At 33.8% G+C, this 20340-nt stretch overlaps 1 protein-coding gene across 1 annotated transcript; it reads left to right on the top strand.

Annotated features, from left to right (window-relative positions):
• Positions 1–917: 917 nt before the first annotated feature.
• LOC123691194 (atrial natriuretic peptide-converting enzyme) lies at positions 918–20308 on the top strand. Its single transcript, XM_045635477.1, has 12 exons — positions 918–1023; positions 9876–10068; positions 10998–11205; positions 15821–15974; positions 16482–16742; positions 17137–17320; positions 17523–17753; positions 17988–18183; positions 18263–18453; positions 18650–18828; positions 19349–19714; positions 19803–20308. Exons 1-12 carry the CDS (start codon positions 958–960, stop codon positions 19986–19988), a joined length of 2415 nt encoding a protein of 804 aa, XP_045491433.1. The 5' UTR covers positions 918–957; the 3' UTR covers positions 19989–20308.
• The last annotated feature ends 32 nt before the right edge of the window (positions 20309–20340 follow it).

The raw sequence follows: 20340 nt of genomic DNA, 5'->3' as shown, positions 1-20340 counted from the left end.
ATTTTACACAGTGAGTGCAACAAAATTCACACCGTGTCAACTAATGTACATACTGCGACGAAATTGATAGTTGGGATTAATGGTGTATAAACTTTATAAATTTTATCGATAAACATTCTTTATTTGTATCTGTGTAATATAATTTTAAACGATGTAAATTATGGAATCTCTTTAATTTCCTCTTATATCGCGAGTAACTGATGTGCTGTTGAGGGAATGAGAAATGCTTACTTCAGTAATCGTTTTACTGATGCTTTTATTTTTTAATCTTGTATAAATTATTAATGACATGTTGTAATAATTAGTATGTATAATGATAGCCATACAATTATTTGTTTTATATAACAATAAGTTTGTAAATACTACGATTATACATTAAATTTTATACTCGATTGTTTTTCAATCATAAACATTCCTTAGTATCCTACTTTGTTTTAATTTTCAAACACAAATACCACCTAACTCGTTCGATATGAATTTTTTGGAACACCTACTCAACGTAAACAATTAATGGTAATTTAATGCGCCGTGAGAGCAATATACCTCAATATAAAAATTTATTGCGCATATAAACAATGCAATCTATCTAAATGATAGACTCGCGTGATTAAGTGGCAAGTCGCAGTTTCTATAAAAGTAATGGAATATTAATGGAGGCTTTGACCCGAGTTCCTGAGGTTGTGGAGACTTTCGATGGCGTACAACTTATGGCGCTAACTAAAGAGAAAGTTAACTGTAGTGCGTGCCCGTTAGCGGCGCGCGGCGACCACTCCGCGCCGGCTCGCGCACCGAGCCACATGTCCGAACTTCGCTCAAACTTCCCGCGCACGCATTGTTTACATTTCACATTACGATGCCATAACGAAGTAGATTGATTGCCGCGCTCGTGAACTGTGATCAGTGTTCTAAAATCTAAAGCCTCAAATTATAGGCGCCAGTGTTGTGAAAGGGACGATAATGACGTTTTCTGGAAGCATGAAGGAGAGCAAGCCGCGAACCGTGAAAGACAATTGGGAGTCAGAGGTGAGATCATATTATTAATATCCATTGTTAAGATTCATTTATGTCGCGCATGTAATTAACATGTCGGCATGAATGGAAAGCTCATTCAATGGGGTGTATACCTACTGTATACTCATTAACTTGCGCGACACTTTTTCTTAACTGAACAATCAGCACTTTCTCTTCTGTGTACTTTTTGATTATTCATCATATTTATAGCTAAAAACAGTTAAAGTTAGTTTCATATTCTTGCTACACGTGAACGTATTGCACTCTTCAAGACTACAAATCGCAAATGAGCTTTTATAATTTAAACGATTTTGCGTGTCATTCATGCTTTTACTAACAGTTTTCAATTTAATAAAATTTTCTTTATTAAATTTTCTCTATTGTAGACCTCTAAGTACACAAAAAGTGGTTATTATTATCTTTTATATGATTTCTAGTTTGTTTGTGTGACTCTATAATCTCTATATTATCTGCTCTACAGTTTGGCGAAAATTTGTAAAAACAAAATTTTTATATCAATAAAAAAAAAAGATTTTGATTAAGGTTGTATTGTTGTTGTACCTGGGTTTACGTACTTAGTATAGGTAGCGAATTTTTATTGTAAGGAATCGATAAATTGTTTTTTTCGAACCTACAATGTGACTAACCTGAAAAAAATATCTTATAGCCATATTATATTAAAACGTTAGTCTTAGTCCTTAATAAATGCTAATTAGTAGACTAGTATAGATACTTTTGATTTCTGTGGTAGTAGGTAGTAAAAGGAATAAAAATACATACACTTTTATAATATAGGTAACTATATCGTATATTAATTAGAAGATGTAGTTTCTAGCTTTGTTTGTAAGGGGTAATCTCCGGGAGTACCTACCGGCCCGTTCAAGAAAATTTCTAGCTATATTATTATGAAATGAGAATTTTTCATACCGGGTCAAGCTGGGGTCATGCGGGTTGCGGATACCTAGTACTTATTGAAGATAAAGGAAATATTATTTGTGTTCCTGTTTGTTGCTTAAGTTTATACAACTCAAAAACAACCGAAACTTAAGATTCTTTGTCGCTCAAGAAAAACAGAAAGCTGTTTTGCTTGAGTGACAAAGACTGGGTATGTATAATTTTTACTTTTTTCCCGGTCCCAGTCGGATTAAGAGACCAGCTTTACATACATAGAGATGAACGATGACGCATTTAGTAAATTATGAGATATCGTAACTTTTGTTTGACTAATATTTTCACATCACACGTTAAACAATTAAATTTTTACTATTTTTAATTCTTTTATAGAGGTTCAACGAACTTTTAGATGAATTGACTGCTCACAACTTTATTCTGTCGGATAAAAAATAGCAAATCAAACGATAAACGATTACCTACTTGCTAGATTTTTTCTATGAGTATAGGTAATTAGAATTTTCTTAGAATCGCAGAAAGTAATAAAAAGGTTAGTCTGCAATAGTGATATATAGGTATTTACATTTTGAATTTGAAGACCTAATAAGTAATATTTTATATTATAAAAAGTCTAATAGGTCTCCTACAGGCTACAACTCAATGTGTTTTAAACAAATTAACTTCATGAATAGGTACTTTGTTTCTAACAACCTCACAAGAAAAAATAATGTCGACAATTTGGGAATTTTATATTTTTAAAATAATGTAGGTAAATCTTAGAAGGACTTAAGAGTAGTTAATTCCAACTAGGTATTCCGGATTAATTGCGGTAACTATGAGAAACGAAAATTATTTTTCCAAAATAATTGTATTACCTTTATCATCATCAACCCTTTGAAGACATTCACTGTAACCTTACAGCTCTACAAAATAACAATTTTCAAAATACCACAATAACACTGAAAAAATTAATTACTAAGTACTAATCTAATTTTATTTTCTTGGTTTTATATAAAGATCTACAATAATCTAATGAACTACGAACGCGTTTTACCTAATTTGCACAGTTGTTATCCATGAAGAATATGGCAGGCATAACAAATGACTAAATTGCTATTGAAATTACTATTTTACTCATTCCCCTTTTAATAATTAATCGCACATTCTTTCTCAAGCAGGAAATTTAAAACTCAAAGCAACTTTAGTTGTTTGTCCTTGCTCTACCTCTCACTCAAGCAACCCTAGCTAACTTTGCCTACTTTATATGTTACAGTCTACAGATATGAATTTTATAAGACGCACGTATAATTAAAATATTTAATACGATACCTATTAACGTATTTATACATAACAAATATTACTATCTATCAAATAAAGGATTTGGTGATATAATTAACTAAAAATACATTTAGGGAATAAGACTATTCGCATTCAAATGTTTGACCGATTTTGGTTTCCAATTTCGATAGTGTGCCATCAAAGCTTTTTTTGGTATTACTATTGATGAAACAGACAATAAAATTGCTCATGCGCTTCTAAGCTCTCCTAAACATGACCTTTACAAACCAAATAAGGCATAAGCACACCTTCTACAATAAGGCTTTGTGCTGCTATTAAAACGATAAATTGTTTTAAACGAATGAGCTCTTCATTTCAGCCCACATTGAAAGGCAACCTTCAAAGGCTTTACTTGGCTTCGAATCAATTACTCTGCCTACAATCGTATCGTGTTGTGATTGATTTTCCATTTTGTTTATTCGGTAAGTCACATAGAGTTAGGTAAGTGTGTCAGTGGAGTCGGTGGCTGCTAACGGGCGAACGGCCATCAGCCATGTGATCCGCGATCCGGGTCGCCGCGCTGCCCGCTGACCACAACCGTGTTAGTTCTTTTGCATTCAGATCGCATTAACAGATTCATAGAATTTAAAGGAAATTGGCAATACCAATAAGTAAATTAGAATTTGATCATACTTGACAACAGACTGTGTGTTTGTTTGGTGCCTGAAAATATACAACCATCCTCAACTCGATTACTTCCTTTTCTACAGAGATAGTAGACTTGAGGTATTTAATAAAAAAAAAAATAAAGAAGTTGTACCTCGCTCTTACAATAATAAATCAATCACACTGTTTTAATTTATTTAAGTAGATAGGTACCTACGTATACATTCATACCCTACCTGGGTTTAGATAAAGCAACAAGCTAGCTGCAAGGTGAACAAATTTGTAAAGTTCATGGACATTTATCTCATCATTCGAATAGTTTCGTTTTAAGATGTTAATAGTTTTTATTTTTACTTTTAATTTTATTCTGTTTCGATTCGGTATGACAAGGGTATGTTTTTAATAAGAATTAGAACGCACATAGAGCACGGCGCCGGTGCGGGCTTAGTATAGGTACGTTTAACGTCTTTATAACGTAGATACCGTATAAGTTATTTGTTCAGTGCATAATTAGTAATTATTATATAGCTGCTCGAAATATAATCTCTTACAAAATAGTTTATTTAGAACCGCGACTAAGATCTTATTACAATTCTCATTCATCAACTCGGTGTAATACAATTCTGCCGCAACAGATCAGAAATCGCGGTCGATCTGAATTATGCTTCGATATAATAAGAAAGTGTCGTAAGCGTAAATACACTCATTTTGTTTGAAATATATACCTACCTGTACGATAAAGTCAAGCAAGTAGCCAAAGCAAAAAACTTTTGCGTAGGTAAATGATCTTAGCATATAGAAAGCTTAGATAAATAATTTGGTTAACTGTCACTGTCTCAAAGTAAAAAATGTATTTTTAATTATTTCAGTAGATCTTGTATTCAAAATACATAACGTTCTATGTTTTTATTAATCATGGAGATCGTGAAAGAATCTTGATATGACGCATATTATTAGGCAAATTTACATACCGTGTAGGTAATATATGTACAGTATGTAATCAATGTACGCTGTACCTTTTTTAGGACTAAATAGGCAGTAAATAGTAAATACCTATTAGAGAAAAAAATGAGAAAACGGAATTACTTAACATTTTACTATTTCTTTGTTGATTTGAAATCAATATCTACTTTCCTACCCAATTGCTTCTGCTTATTAAGCTCACTCTTAATTCAATAAAAGTCACATAAAACATACCAATCTAACAATGCTTTCGTTACATAGTTTCAATAAATAAATCTTATGACAGACACAAATAGATTTTATATATTATGATAAAAGGGTCCCGTCAGAAATTATCTTATATCTACTAGCTGCGCTCCGCTGTTTCACCCGCGTGTCTCCGCTTCTGTTGGTCTTAGCATGATGATATTATATAGCCTTTAGCCTTCCTCGATGAATGGGCTATCCAACACGGAAAGAATTTCTTAAATCGGACCAGTAGTTCTTGATATTAGCGCGTTCCAACAAACAAACAAACTCTTCAACTTTATAATATTAATATAGATATGTAATACCCAATAGCGTGCAGCGTGCTCTTATATTCTAAAATGGTCTAAAAAACCTTTGTTTGCACATGTTCTGTTGTGCATCATGGGCGGTCGTTTCTCATTCGTATAATACATATACGAATTATTGTTTAGTACCTAATGTAAGTACAAGTCCGCGAGGTCAACGTGCGGAGTCTTAGTACATACCTACAACCGGACAGGTCGGTGTCGCTTCTATAGGTACATGTCCTTATTTATTGCCACGTCTTATAAAGTTAGATATCTAACTTATATCTGACGATCTGCTTATAAAAATGAATAGGTACCTTATTAATCTACGCTGCAGTTTTATAATCTCTAAATTATACGTTTTAATCGTATCTAATAGCAACGAATAAAATTAATTAATATCTATGTTATCAGTTATGTATGTGTAGTGTGTAGATGTGTGAAAGTTAAATCAGGATATAACTGATACAAACGGCAACTTATAAGCTGAATAAAGCTTAAAATTGAAAGTAAACACCACTCACACATTCAAACGTGCACAAAGAAACAACTATTATAGTCATGTTTTTGCAAATCATTAATAAATAATTTAAAATTTTATATAACTTAATTACTTAGTTAGGTATCTTTTCTTATAGTGTGTCTATTATTTGTGCACCTCATATGTATTTTAGAAATATATTTATAGAAGTTTCAAGGAAGTTATTAGATATTTCTAGATAGATGTGATAAAAAGTCCGGTAGTAATTGTCACAACAATAGATTGAGTAAGAATAGCAGATAAAACGTATCAACTTTCACAACGCTCCATGTCTGGAGATCTAGCTTTTAATTAGTAACTACACAACTCTCAAGCTAGTAGCGAATGTGTATTTAGCACCTACGATATGTGTCTGTATGAAGTATGAACACAAATGGCTAATATTTTTACACCTGGTAATTTCAATGACTAACCCAAATGAAAATGGAATGTACAAATTCTCGTAAACATACAATCAATTAAGTATAAGTTGTATCTATTACTAGGAATTAGATATTTACATGAACAATATTTTACACAGCCTCTGAGTTCTACCAGTAGTTTGAATAATTTATAACTACATAATTATACCAGAAATCTAGAAAGCTTCGAGTTGTCGTTGAATTTTATATGAATGAGGTCACTTTTTAGATACGTCTTGTTGAAAAAGTCAAAAACCTTTTGAAAACGAACAGCTGTAGCGAATTCACTCTGGTTGAAAGTGAGGGCGTTCGCATTACTGCCAACGGAGTTCTCAATAGAAACCCAGTGAAAAACACGACCGATAGTATTTTGATGTCAATACGAAAAGCAAAAACGTGATCTGAAGTGGGACACTGCAGGTGCAATTTGCACACGTCGACTTTTATAGCGAAGGAATACGTAGGCAGATGTTAATTAAAATACGATTAACATTTATAGCATATCTGTGAAGATTGAAATACAGTTTCATCATCAACGAGTCAGTACGTACTTAATCCGTCCTAGTCTGTGAAAGCTGAGATTATTTTCATAGAATTGTCAGGTAACCAAGCTTTATGTGTTTTTCCCCTAGAGGGCTTTTGTGTTTATAAAGCCCGATAAGAATATAAGTAGGTAAGTACTATATTTAATTATATATTCTGGCACTGGGATATCATTAGATTAAAAAGAGACAAATCAGTGATTGATACTGACTACTGGTGATAGTATGTTTCATAGGAATTAGAGTACCCAAATGACCCAGGTCTGACTTATTTGATGGAATGTTGGCCTATGGCGAGCGTTGACGCAACTCGACCAATTTCGTGTGCTTGGCATTTATAATAGTAACCACCAATCCCCTAAAGGTTTCAGTATACAATACTAGAGAATAGATTATCTTAATATCGATATTTCAAAATGTAACGTGACTTAAATTGTGTTATACCGCTTATTCTGGCATAAACCTTATCCAATCATACTTATTCAGTTATTCACATTCAACAGCTGAGCTTACGGAGCTTCTTGCTGAAGACCCATTATATGAAGCATTATATCCATTGTTATTTTATAGTTTTTAAAATATTACTCATAATTTTTTTCATCTTTAACCGAGCTTCTTATGAAATAATAAAATAACAAAATTTACAAACCCTTATAAAAATAAAGAGTAGATTAAATTACATATATTATATCTATGTTATGAAACGTTGTTTCACATAATAAAGCATTACTTTATGATGCCATTATATTTTATTACAGTATTTAAATCGCGAAATGCTCTGGTCCACATAATATTTGTATACTTACTTGTAACAGTTTCAGGAGATTACGTATTAATTATTGTTAAGTAACACAGACAGAGATGAAGCGTGTCGCTCTTTTGTAGAGAAAACTCTTATTTCTTCATTTACGGCTAATTAGGCTTCAGGAAGTATGACCAGTTACAAAATTGAGATTGTTTTTAGATACCCAGATAAATACCTGTAGTAGTTGTTATTTCAGGTTTTTTATTATAATAAATATCATTAAATTTCGTAAAGTACATGACACAAAATAAAGATGAATTATCTAAATTAAGTAGGTACCTAGGTATTGATATAGTTCTGTGGGTAGATACATCATACACATATACAATCAACAATGTACATATATCACTATGTAGAGCCGCGTAGACTGTAAACAAATTAATTCTTCTTTGCGTTTTCTGTGCTGTGGAATTTTATCATAGAAAAAGTAGGCAAATAATTATATCAATACCAATTTGCTTCTATAACTAGCGAGCAGTATATACGTTATAGCCAAAACAATTTTATACAGTATACTGGTTCGAATTTACCAAATTTAAAAACACATATTGTACATATCTATGCTCTATGCTATAGAGTCAGCAAAGTCGGTCCATGACTAAACGATCCATGACTTTCTTCTGGGTCAATGCCAACTATGTTGCTTTCTCGCATAATATTTTGAAGATTCCAAGATTAAAGAAAATTTAGGCTGTAGGCTTGGATCATCAAATTCCGTTACATATTTCCTAAAAATAACTCTTGCTTTAGTGCTGACCCATTTTCACTACAACTTTATTTGTACATTTTTCCGAGCATAACATTTAAAATATCTCTTTATTGACATTAAGTATGAATCATCTTGTAATAAATTGAAGACTCTTAGATATAACAGCGAAACACGTTATAAATGAGCACACAACATCCGTTTAAAATATGTATCTAAGTTTATTAGTTTTAGATAGTCCTTAGAAGTTGTGAAAGTCCCTGTATAGAAGTCGTATAGTGAATAAATTAGCCATTTTAACGTTTTTTGTCCTCTACTGGCGATATATTTTTAACCGACTTCAAAAAAAAGGAGGAGGTTATCAATTCGGCCGGTATATTTTTTTTTTTTTTTTTTTTTTTATGTATGTACACCGATTACTCCGAGGTTTCTGAACCGATTTACGTGATTCTTTTTTTGTTCGATGCAGGATGGTGTCGAATTGGTCCCATAAAAATTTTATTCGGCTAGGCCCAGTAGTTTTTATTTTATGAGCATTTTTGTCTGTACTCGATGACTTAATTGGAATGTAGCAAGTAACTTTGATTCACTTCCCGGTAACCGATTGAGCTGAAATTTTGTATAAGTGTATAAATTGGATAGCGATGAAACATTATCATGACATAGAGCTGATTTGATGATGGAATCGGAAGGTGGCCATAGGAACTCAGTAATAAATTGACTCAACTTTATCGAGTTTGGGCTCGTTTGATTCGTGTTGAAAATTACACTAAAAAGTATTAAATAAAATTAACTGCGTTAAAAACAACCGACTTCAAAAACGGAAAAGTAAAAAATAAAAAAGATTTGATATTATTAATTACTACATATTATTTAGATGTGCTATTTATTAAATAGGTTTGAAGTCGGTGCCAAACACTAAGCCCGTGCACCGACATCAAACCTATTTAATAAATAGCACATCTAAATAATATGTAGTAATTAATAATATCAAATCTTTTTTATTTTTTACTTTTCCGTTTTTGAAGTCGGTTGTTTTTAACGCAGTTAATTTTATTTTCTGTAACTAATTAAAGCTAGGTATTAGCTAGCTAGGTAATATGTAAAAAGGAATAACAGGTAGTAGATGTAGAGTCTAGACCGTAGTAGTACTTAATTAACGATGGCATTAATTGCCGATCTTCCATTAGAAATTGCGATCCTTCCGCAGTTAAACCTGTCATAATAATGGTAGTATGATACTTCACAGCCTGGTAGTTAAGGTATTTTGTGTGTTACCTACTTGATAAGCTAGATTATATGGGAGGCTTTAATTATTGTTTGAAATATTCCTTATTAAGCTTCTCTATACTCTAATAAAGAAATAAACAATACTTATACCTCATACCTGCATGTAACATTAATTTAACCATTAACTTCTTAAGAACACATATACAAATAACTTTTGTCACGATAAATTAGATCGATATACGATACGATAATAGAGATAAATTCATCGCTTTCGATAAATATTTAGCAGATACGTTTTTTTTCAGTTGGGCTATGGGTGGTCGAGAAATGGACAGCGGCGGTGTCGGTCGCACCGGCCCCCGGAGTCTACCATGTCAGTGAGCAGTGACATTCGCTTCACACGCCGCAAGCTAAGCCGGCCATGCAGGGGCTGCTGTGCTGCGCTCGCCGCATTGCTGGTCCTAATCCTGCTGGCTGCAGTCGCCGTCTACCTCGGCCGTTGGTACCATTATTAAAATTATTTATTATAGTTAAACATACCAGAAGTCATCGACAGCCATGTTAATCTTAGAAGGATTCAGGAAGTCAAATTGACGACATACGCAGACTGCAGACACACGATTGGATGTATTTATTATTGATCGATTCCGTGCTTTACGCTTACTTTATCGCCCTCCGCAGCTCTTGCAAAAAGTTGTTATGACATAAAGATTCAAGGCTAAAATATGAGCTCATATTATATAAAGTATAAACCTGTAATTTGCTAAAAAAGGACTAAACCGATACTGCATAAAATATCTTCTTAACGCAAAAATTAATGTTATCTCAGATAATCCAAAAAGAAAAACTTCATAATATTATAAAGTTTAAAATAGACTATGCTGTAAAATATTTAGGAAAAAAGGAATAACAGAAAGTAGTGCAAAATTCAATTAAATTTATAAGCTCTTTGTGGTAAATACTTTAGTTCTCAGATTCTTAATTTGAACTCGTTTTTGATCGCTTAATGGTAATTAAATGCCATTGTAAGCAGATTTATACAATATCAGCATATTCTCAGAGACTGCTCGCGACATTTAAGCTACGCCCGTCACCAAAGGAAAAGGCCAAGCCATCGGCCTTGCATTCGCTACAACAAGTGCACGATACTCGCGATGTTTGATCTCGGATGAATCTGGGATAACATCTGATTCATTTATTTGCTTTCTACATTTCCATTTACGTTACATGACACGATGATATCTGCACATTCAGATATACAGCTAACTTGAGAATCAATTGGGTTACAAAGTGTTCCAAAGAAAGTTTGTTATTTTTTTTTACATATAATGAAAATAGTGTATAAACACTGCTCAAGATATTTTATTATTATTCATAATAATGGAATCCAAAAGAATTGGTCCAATGACGAAATAAATTTCTTACAGACATGTTCCTTTTCGGAGACCCATTGAATCGGCAGACCTTTAGAGGTTCATTCATAGTGTCATCGTGGGGTCCGCGCGAGGACTTCAGTATGGATGTCAAGGACAACAGTACGAGAGAATCGCAGATGCAACAAATGTTGCATGATATATACAGCGGCTCAGAACTACGATCATGCTTCATGGATGCTGACATTCTTGCTTTGGATAAGTAAGTTCATACGTTTTTAAAATACCTACATAATTTAATAAAAAATACACATTTACGCTAGGAATATCCAAAGTAGAGATTTGTAATCGAATCTTGATTCTCTTTTTTCAGTAATTAATTCATTTTATAATAGGATAATAATTTGGTACCGGTTAGGTACCTAGGTATATGCCAAGTGCCAACGTAGCTGCACAAATAAAAAATCTAAATCAACAATAGTGCAGAGGCCAGAGTGCAAAAGTTTAAGTAGCTTTATAGTAGGTACAAAAGGCATGCAACCTTTAACAAAGTTATTTATAAATTCTACGGATTAAATCTGCAACACGAAGTGAATCGAAACAATTTACGTTTCGTTACGAAACTGTTTTTATTGAACTAGGACAGATCGTATTCACAATTGAGCCAACATAAATATTTCATCACTATCACTATAATGGTAATGGTATATACTTATTTGCAAAACATGCAAGATGTGCGTGTGTATTTATTTTATGATTTTATACAAAAAAAAAATACATACTTATATAAATGAAAATTATTTAAGCAATTGTTCCGGGTTGTCTCAAAGTATAATAATTATACAACCGCTCTCTGTACAAGCTGTTGTCACGACTGCTGCTGATGTTTTTGTAATTCTATGTAATTAGGTACCTGATTTATAAAACACTAGCGGCCCGCCCCGGCTTCACCCGTGTTACATGCTTACGTTTTATTTCCATAAGAACCATCCTCGTCCTTCAAGGAATATTATAAAAAAAGAATTATCGGAATCGGGCTAGCCGTTCGCGCGTTCATTTTTGTATATAGAGATTAGCAAAAATATATCTAACTGGAAATAAATGTACAATGTGCTTTGAATTTAAGTTTATAATACTAAAATACCAAATAACCGGTTCACACGTGTGTCATGTGTTAGTAACAACACAAAACATCACAACATAAGCTGCTCTTCTTGCAAAATCGCTACACGTAGGTACGAGTTATCAGAATAGCATTACGGATGCAAATTACTCAGTGTTCGGGTCAGCTCGGTTATATGCGTGATATAATTAAAACTTGACCTAAAGTTCTGTTCATGGTCATGGTAAACTACTTTCGATATGAAATAATACATTATACAATTGTAACGTCGATATTTATGGAATTGCTGATGACTTTTATAAAATTGATATGGGTACCTTCATAAGTAGTGTACCGACTCAATTAAGATTAAGTATATAAAACTTTCACTAGAAAATTAATTATAAAATTTTCTCTTAGCGCATATTTAACTACGTACGTACTTTACTTATTAGGTACATATTAAAATTTATTTATATACTTACGGATAACTTTCAGAAAATTTCACATGTACATAGGAAAATAAATCTTATGGGCTCTTAATTCTTTTATAGATTACAATTCGGGTCTGGTTCTTTGTTACCGTTCTATTTATAAACCACCAATAGCCTTAGATAGATACGTATTGTCCAATATTATTTGTAACGCAATAGACCGAGAAGTAAATACGCGTCACGATTTTAGTTCAATTTTGTCGTGTACGTAGGTACCTATTTGCATAACAAAACTACCTATAATCAAGACATAATATGCCTCTTATCCAGGTACACAATTACATTGCAATTCGTAAACCTAATGTAAAAGCCAAAATAACTATATTATGTTATTTTTGACAAGTTTAATTTTCTCCAATGGATTTTCTGAAATTCCCTATTGTATATCTACTACTAGTATCAAAATACCTATAGCAAAAGTAATAAGTGCATTGGAATTATTAATACATCTCTAAGAAGCCCCATTGTCTATTGTTCAAAACTCTTATCTTCATCATAGTTTCAACTTTATAGACCGGGAGATACTGACACAAAATTTCGAGTCATTTTTAACAGGATGGCGGTTCTACAGGGGTACGCAATGACAAAAAGAATAAAAATAACTGCGTTAAAAACAACCGACTTCAAAAACGGAAAAGTAAGAAATAAAAAAGATTTGATATTATTAATTACTACATATTATTTTTATGTGCTATTTACTAAAAAGGTTTGATGTCGGTGCATGGGCTTAATACTAAGTGCTTAGTGTTTGGCACCGACTTCAAACCTATTTAATAAATAGCACATAAAAATAATATGTAGTAATTAATAATATCAAATCTTTTTTTATTTCTTACTTTTCCGTTTTTGAAGTCGGTTGTTTTTAACGCAGTTATTTTTATTTAATACTTTTTAGTGTATTTTTCAACACGAATCAAACGAGCCCAAACTCGATAAAGTTGAGTCAATATATTACTGAGTTCCTATGGCCACCTTCCGATTCCATCATCAGATCAGCTCCATGTCATGATAATGTTTCATCGCTATCCAATTTACATTCGTATACAAAATTTCAGCTCAATCGGTTACCGGGAAGTGAATCAAAGTTACTTGCTACATTGAAATTAAGTCATCGAGTACAGACAAAAATGCTCATAAAATAAAAACTACTAGGCCTAGCCGAATAAAATTTATATGGGACCAATTCGACACCATCCCGCATCGAACAAAAAAAGAATCACGTAAATCGGTTCAGAAACCTCGGAGTAATCGGTGTACAAAAAAAAAAAAAAAAAAAAAAAAAAATATACCGGCCGAATTGATAACCTCCTCCTTTTTTTTGAAGTCGGTTAAAAACGATGGTGTGAACGCTGGTACCGGCGGCTTAGTCGCGTGGGCGTTAGTCGAACTCGTCGTAAAAATAGCAAAAGTCAAACGATTTGTAACACAAAAATTTTAGAATTTAGCGATAGCCCATAAAAAAGAAGTAGGCGGTAGTGTCATGCCATACCTACTTTTCCGGTGTGACTTACAGCCCGCCATACCGACGCGAATGTGTTGATTTAAATAAAACAATTATTCAACCATTTGTATCAGGCTAACTTTTGCACAGGTAACCATCGTCGTGCAGCCATTTACGAAAATCGCCATGCCATACTTTTCGAACGATTCCAAATGGTCGCCATACCGCCGAAAATCTGCAAAAAATTTTTATTTCGCCAAACTTTTTGTACCAGTATTGCATTTGGATTTTTGGAGAGTATTTGATAAAATGTGACCATTATTATATTTGCCATACTTCTAGTAGGGGGAAAAAGTGCTGTCATACTTGAAAAATTAATTTAGTATTAATTTATATAAGTGAAGATTTCCAACACCTAGATCTTTGTATTTATATTTATATTTTGTATTTATATTCGTTGATCCTCAAACTTACAGGAAAAATAAGTGCCATACTGTTACAAATCGTTTGACTTTCGCTATTTTCCGACGAGTTCGACTAACGCCCACGCGACTAAGCCGCCGGTACCAGCGTTCACACAATCGTTTTTCTTTTTGTCATTGCGTACTAAGACCCCTGTAGAACCGCCATCCTGTTACAAATGACTCGAAATTTTGTGTCAGTATCTCCCGGTCTATTATTGCATGATAACGATAAAAATGACCTTAGCCAAATTAAAATCATACAAGTATTGCACGTACTGACATGGTAATTTAAATTGGAGAAAGTTCGCTTTCACGGTCTCACAGGCTGAGATGGAGCGTGTTACAGGGCCATTAAGTATAAAAGTTCCGAATACATGAATGCTCGATATTGATCTTTCTTACTGCTTATCTGTCTTATACATGTCGATTCTAATTTATAATACTTACATGATCTCATCACGTCTCGTAATTTAGATTATGTATGTGCATACGAATTAAATATAAGTCAATGTATTCAAATGATTTATTGGTCGAGAATTTAGTTGCATGCTAAGCAAATTTGAGAAAAAATCTTATGAACATTGTATTGTAATGTTTTGCAGTTTTGAACATAAGTTTACAATAGAACTTGTGTTTTTTTTTACATTATTCCAATGTTGTTGTTTACCTATAACATCTACCTACGTCCTATGTGGTCCTATAATGTACAATAATAAAAAGAAAAATGATAGCAGAAAAATGTAATTTTTCCGCCACTACAAGTGGAAAATAATATCATGGACCGAGAAGCCCAAATAAAAATCATGTACTACCTACTTTTAACTGAAAAACAGCTAATTATATTGTTTAGCAACTTTACAAAATTATTTGAATGACAAAGAAAATAATATGTGCTTTAGTTATACAAACAAAACGTGGGAAATGACTCAGTCTACTTAAAAATTGAGATCAATTTTAGTATTCTTTGCAGACAATTCCGCAATCGGTGTATTGTAAAGCAGGCCACCGAAAGAAAGGGCTTATAACCTTGAATGCGGTTTAACAACACGGACTGCATAGAAAGTTCAGAGCTTAGAAATCTGAGCACGCATTAACTTTCTCAAGTCAATATCACAAAGTACAATGTGACATATGTGTATATTTTCTAAACAGTAGTTACCTATGTATCGGTACGAGAAAAAAATATTGATCAGTTGCTAACTCTCAAGATTTTATGATAGAGAATTTTATATGCATTAGGTATCCAAACTCTACATAAGCCCAACATAAGCCTAAACTTATTATATAAAATGTGTGTAACCATCTTCTTATTTCTGTTAGCCCACAAAAACATAAATATTTTGTATTGTTGAGTTATCATTTACATACTTTTACAGCGCCGATGAAGGTACCAAAATCCACTTTGAAGTATCCTTTGAACCCATTTTTACTGCAGTCAGTACGTCTGAGGTAATAGAAGTGATGGCTCAAGCTTTACTTACGCCATACTTCACAACTCTCGGAGCTATACCAGAGACGCTTCATATTGAGGTAATTTTTTAATAGATATAGGTAGATATATATATAAAATCTGAATCAAACCAATAAAACAAAAACATATAGATAATAAAAGTAAAACAAGTAAGTAGGTATAAACAGGAAGTACAAATGTACAGTAAAAGTGAAGTAACTAAGTATTTTATTTATAAAACCTCAACTCTCGTTCTCATTAACATGATATAAAAATCTCAAAAACAAGTTTGAAACGTTTTCTAATTGGCCAGATTATCTTGGGAATAACTGTACACAGTATAATTTATTTATATTTTTTATTCTAAGAAGGAGTAGAAAGTACTACCTACTACGTATTTTTTTCATTTTGCAAAATTTTGGGTATTTTATTTTTGAATCGAATTAAAATTTTATAATTAGTTATAATATAGAAATAAAGTTAATGTAAAATCAACGCAATTAGTAAGTAGTTAATAAACGTTAAAGAATTATTCGCTTATTTTTACCACGTATTAATGAGAGTAATAACTGTTAACACGTTTCTAGGAAAGTTCGGTAATATCGTCCGAAGCGCTGAAAGAAAGTGAAACTACAACAACCGAGTTGCCAACAACGGAACCCGTGGTATTTGACATCGTGGAGGAAGTTAGAGAGTGTTCCCCGCTAGCAGTGTCCTTGTGCAAACATCTGCCTTACAACATCACAACTTATCCAAATCTAGTCGGCCATGCATCCAAAGACGTCCTACTGCGTGATCTTGTAGCTTTCAGAGAATTATTGGACGCGGAATGTTCACGCCTTGCTCAAGTAAGAGCCTTATTCATACTGTAAGATGTATATTATGTATACTGTTCAATAATGTACAGTTACTTATCACAATTCACAAGCGTTCTCACTCCCTCATGGTTTCATGGTCTTGTAAACGAAATATTACAAGTTTGTAGTTGGTACCTATAGATATTAAAGTTAAGAATTCGAAATTCGAGTCTCCTCCGGCAATCTAAAGTAGCATTATCATAATTCATAATAAAGAGAAAAATCATTACAAATTTAATAACTTCATATTCCCATCTCTATATCCGTTACATTCAGTTTTTTGTTGTTAAATAATTTTGCTAGTCATTGCATTTAATAACCATGAGCACCGATACGCTTTAACGTAATTGTAAAAGTATTAATTTTAACAAAATTTTAATAATAGGATTTCGTATGCCAAATGCTCCAACCCCGATGTGAAGAAGGACGCATGATATACCCGTGTCGGGCGTATTGCCGCGCTTTCCACGCTGGTTGCGGTGACCGCTTGCCTGAACGACTGCGTCCACACTTTGACTGCGCACGGTTTCCCGATTATTTTGGGCCGGGGTCATGTGCTCCAGAACCAGGTAAGTTTTCTTTATACATACAAAGTTTAGATAAAAACGTTAAGTCCAAGTAAACATTCCTGGACTAACAATTTTATGATAGGGGGCATTTTTTTAAATCTTCCAATACATTTTATGAAAAATGTAAGTAAAGATAATAATTTTTCTACCAAGGCATTTGATCAATTATAAAAAAATAACAGTTAATTAAAAACATGACCAGATTGTCACGGCAGTTTGCAACGGTTGGCGTTATCGCGGCGCGCGTGCGACGGGGTCCCGGACTGCGCGGACGCGTCGGACGAGCGCAGCTGTTCGCACTGCGCGGCGGGCGCGGGGGGCGCGGGGGGCGCGAGCAGCCTGCGGTGCGCGCTGCAGCCGCGCTGCCTGCCGCCGCACCTGCGCTGCGACGGGACGCCCGACTGCGCTGATGGGAGCGATGAAGTTGGCTGTTGTAAGATGTTACCCAGCGTATTTTTGTATTCCGCTTCTTCATGTATTATCCATATCACTATTCTAAAAGAATATTTTGCATTGAAATTGACATGAAAGTAATGATATCTTCTCTATCTTGAAACTAAAAAACTGAACATACTCAAAGGCAGTATGATGTATGAATCGAGAATCGAAGAGAAAAGGCTTTGTTGGTTTTATTTTACATATTACTAATTTTCGGAAATGCTTTTAGTATGGGTGTCTCGTTCGCTTGCTTCGTGGAAGAGGGAGAATAGTGAAACAACGTTGGGTTCTATACGGAGTCGAGGCGGTTACGCAGTGTGGGCGGAAAGAGGACATTTTGGCAAAATTTGTGCAGCGCCTTATGAAAACGACAAACGCGCTTTGATGAGTGTCGCTGCTTCTTTGTGTACGTCTCTAACGTTTAAGTAAGTATTTATTATTGATTTCATTTTATGTAAATCAAATTGAAGTTCTAATATACTACGATCTAATTCATATTCTTAGAACTGCTGTAACCGCTGAGGCTGTACCAGATGGTGAAGAAGACATTGAAGAAGAGGATATGCTAGATAGAAAAGTAGCAAGACCATCACCAGAGTATGTGGAAATAGTTGACCCTACTGCTGCGGAAATATCGTTTGTAAGAACTGAATGTCCTGAGAAGAGAGTGATCAAAGTTATCTGTGACCAATTAGGTAAGATATTCATATATGTACCTTTTTTTTCACTAACGTAAGTTTCTCAATAACAGATACCCGCGACTTCACTCGCGTGATACCCGATTTTAGAGCAATTTATTCTTACTTTGCCAAATTTTATGCAGACCAATCCGTATATCCTCACGAACTTTCATATTAGGTATATGATACAAAACTAATTTGTTGTTCCTAGAATGCGGTATGCCATCAGCGCGTGGAGCTAAAGCGGAGAGCGGTGTGTCAGGCTTGACTCGCTCCGCGCAGCCCGGTGATTGGCCGTGGCACGCCGCACTGCTGCGCTCGCACGTGCACGCGTGCGACGCTGTACTCGTCCACGCTTCCTGGCTCGTGACCACCGCTTCGTGTTTCCAGGTAAATTCAAGTCGACACTTTTTCAAGCTCGTGACTTGTAACTCTTAAATCACGCACACAATAAAATAAATAATAATAGTTTAAAAAAAAACTAAAAAACACGCTTTTTGCAAATTGAAAAATGGAATAATTTTATCAAATTAGTGTATTGTCATCGGTCCTCAATAAATCTACAAAGTTTGAACGAAATCTGGCCGTTTAAAGTGGGTCAAAATCGCGCCCAAAGAAGTCGGTTACACACAAACATACAAACATACAGGTGAAGCTAATAAAAAGCGTGTAAAAAATGAATAATATCTCTCATAATATAAAAAAATCGAATTGTAAAGCTTCATCCATCCTCAAATCTACTTAGTTTTCAAATTAAACACCCAAAAAGGTTCCTTAAAATCGATCCAGCTTTTTAGGAGTTCTGAGACAACAATAAACAAACGGTCGTGATCTTTATATATTTGTTGGAGGTACATAAACACATTTTTTGATGATATATAAACCTTCTAAAATAATTGTATAATTGCAGGGTCAACCAAAAGCTGAATGGACCGCCAGATTAGGAACAGTCCGTATTCAAAGCACAACGCCATGGCAGCAAGAGCGGCGTATTGTTGGCATGATACGTTCGCCAGTTGAAGGCAGCATGCTGGCACTAGTGCGATTAGAGGAACCGGTCGAAATGACAGATTTTGTGCGCCCTGCATGCCTTCCTGAAAATGGTTTCAAAGCGAACAATCAAAGCACCTGCAATACCCTTGGTTGGACCAGAAATAGAGATCAATTACAAAGAGTCCATGTGGTTACTACTTCCATGAATACATGTGAAAATGTCAGTATAGCTACTGGCAATGGAATATGTGCAGAGCCCCTCTACGATCAAGATGACTGTGATGTATGTTATTTTCGATTTTCCCCTGATTTTTTTTTCTTTGATTCACTAAATCTTTGTTATACTAAATTTGTATTGTAATTTGTTTCAGGAGGAAGAATATGCTGGAAGTTCAATGATATGTTTCGATGATAGTTCTAAACGTTGGTCATTAATAGGAGTAAGTGCATGGCGAATTGCCTGCTCGAAAATTGGTTTAGGAAGACCTCGCATCTACGATTCTGTAACATCACATGTAGATTGGATTCGAAAAACGATTTCTAATTCTTCTAGGTGACCCATATTCTAAAGCCATATTGTGGTTAAGACTGGTGGAATTAAAAATGTCCAATTAGGATATAGATTTATGACTAACCAAAACTATTTGCGTTGTCTTTACATGATTGTAATTTTGCGATAAAAATACAACCAACTTTTAACATAAATCTTATGTAATACTCTTCTTTTAGATATAAGAATTCTTAGAATTACTTTGTTTTATATATTATAATAAGTTGTAATATAAATTGATAGTTATAGTATGTATAGTACATTAAATCAAGATGTAAATAATTATTTAATTATACCAAAACAAAAATAAATTGGTCTGTTGTGTTACTGATTGTTTTATTGTTTATAAAACCTGTTTT

This window comes from Colias croceus, chromosome 4 (genome assembly GCF_905220415.1).
Source record: "Colias croceus chromosome 4, ilColCroc2.1".
NCBI classification, from domain to species: domain Eukaryota; kingdom Metazoa; phylum Arthropoda; class Insecta; order Lepidoptera; family Pieridae; genus Colias; species Colias croceus.
Note: the sequence above shows the minus strand (reverse complement) of the source record. Positions and strands in the feature narration are given on the sequence as shown.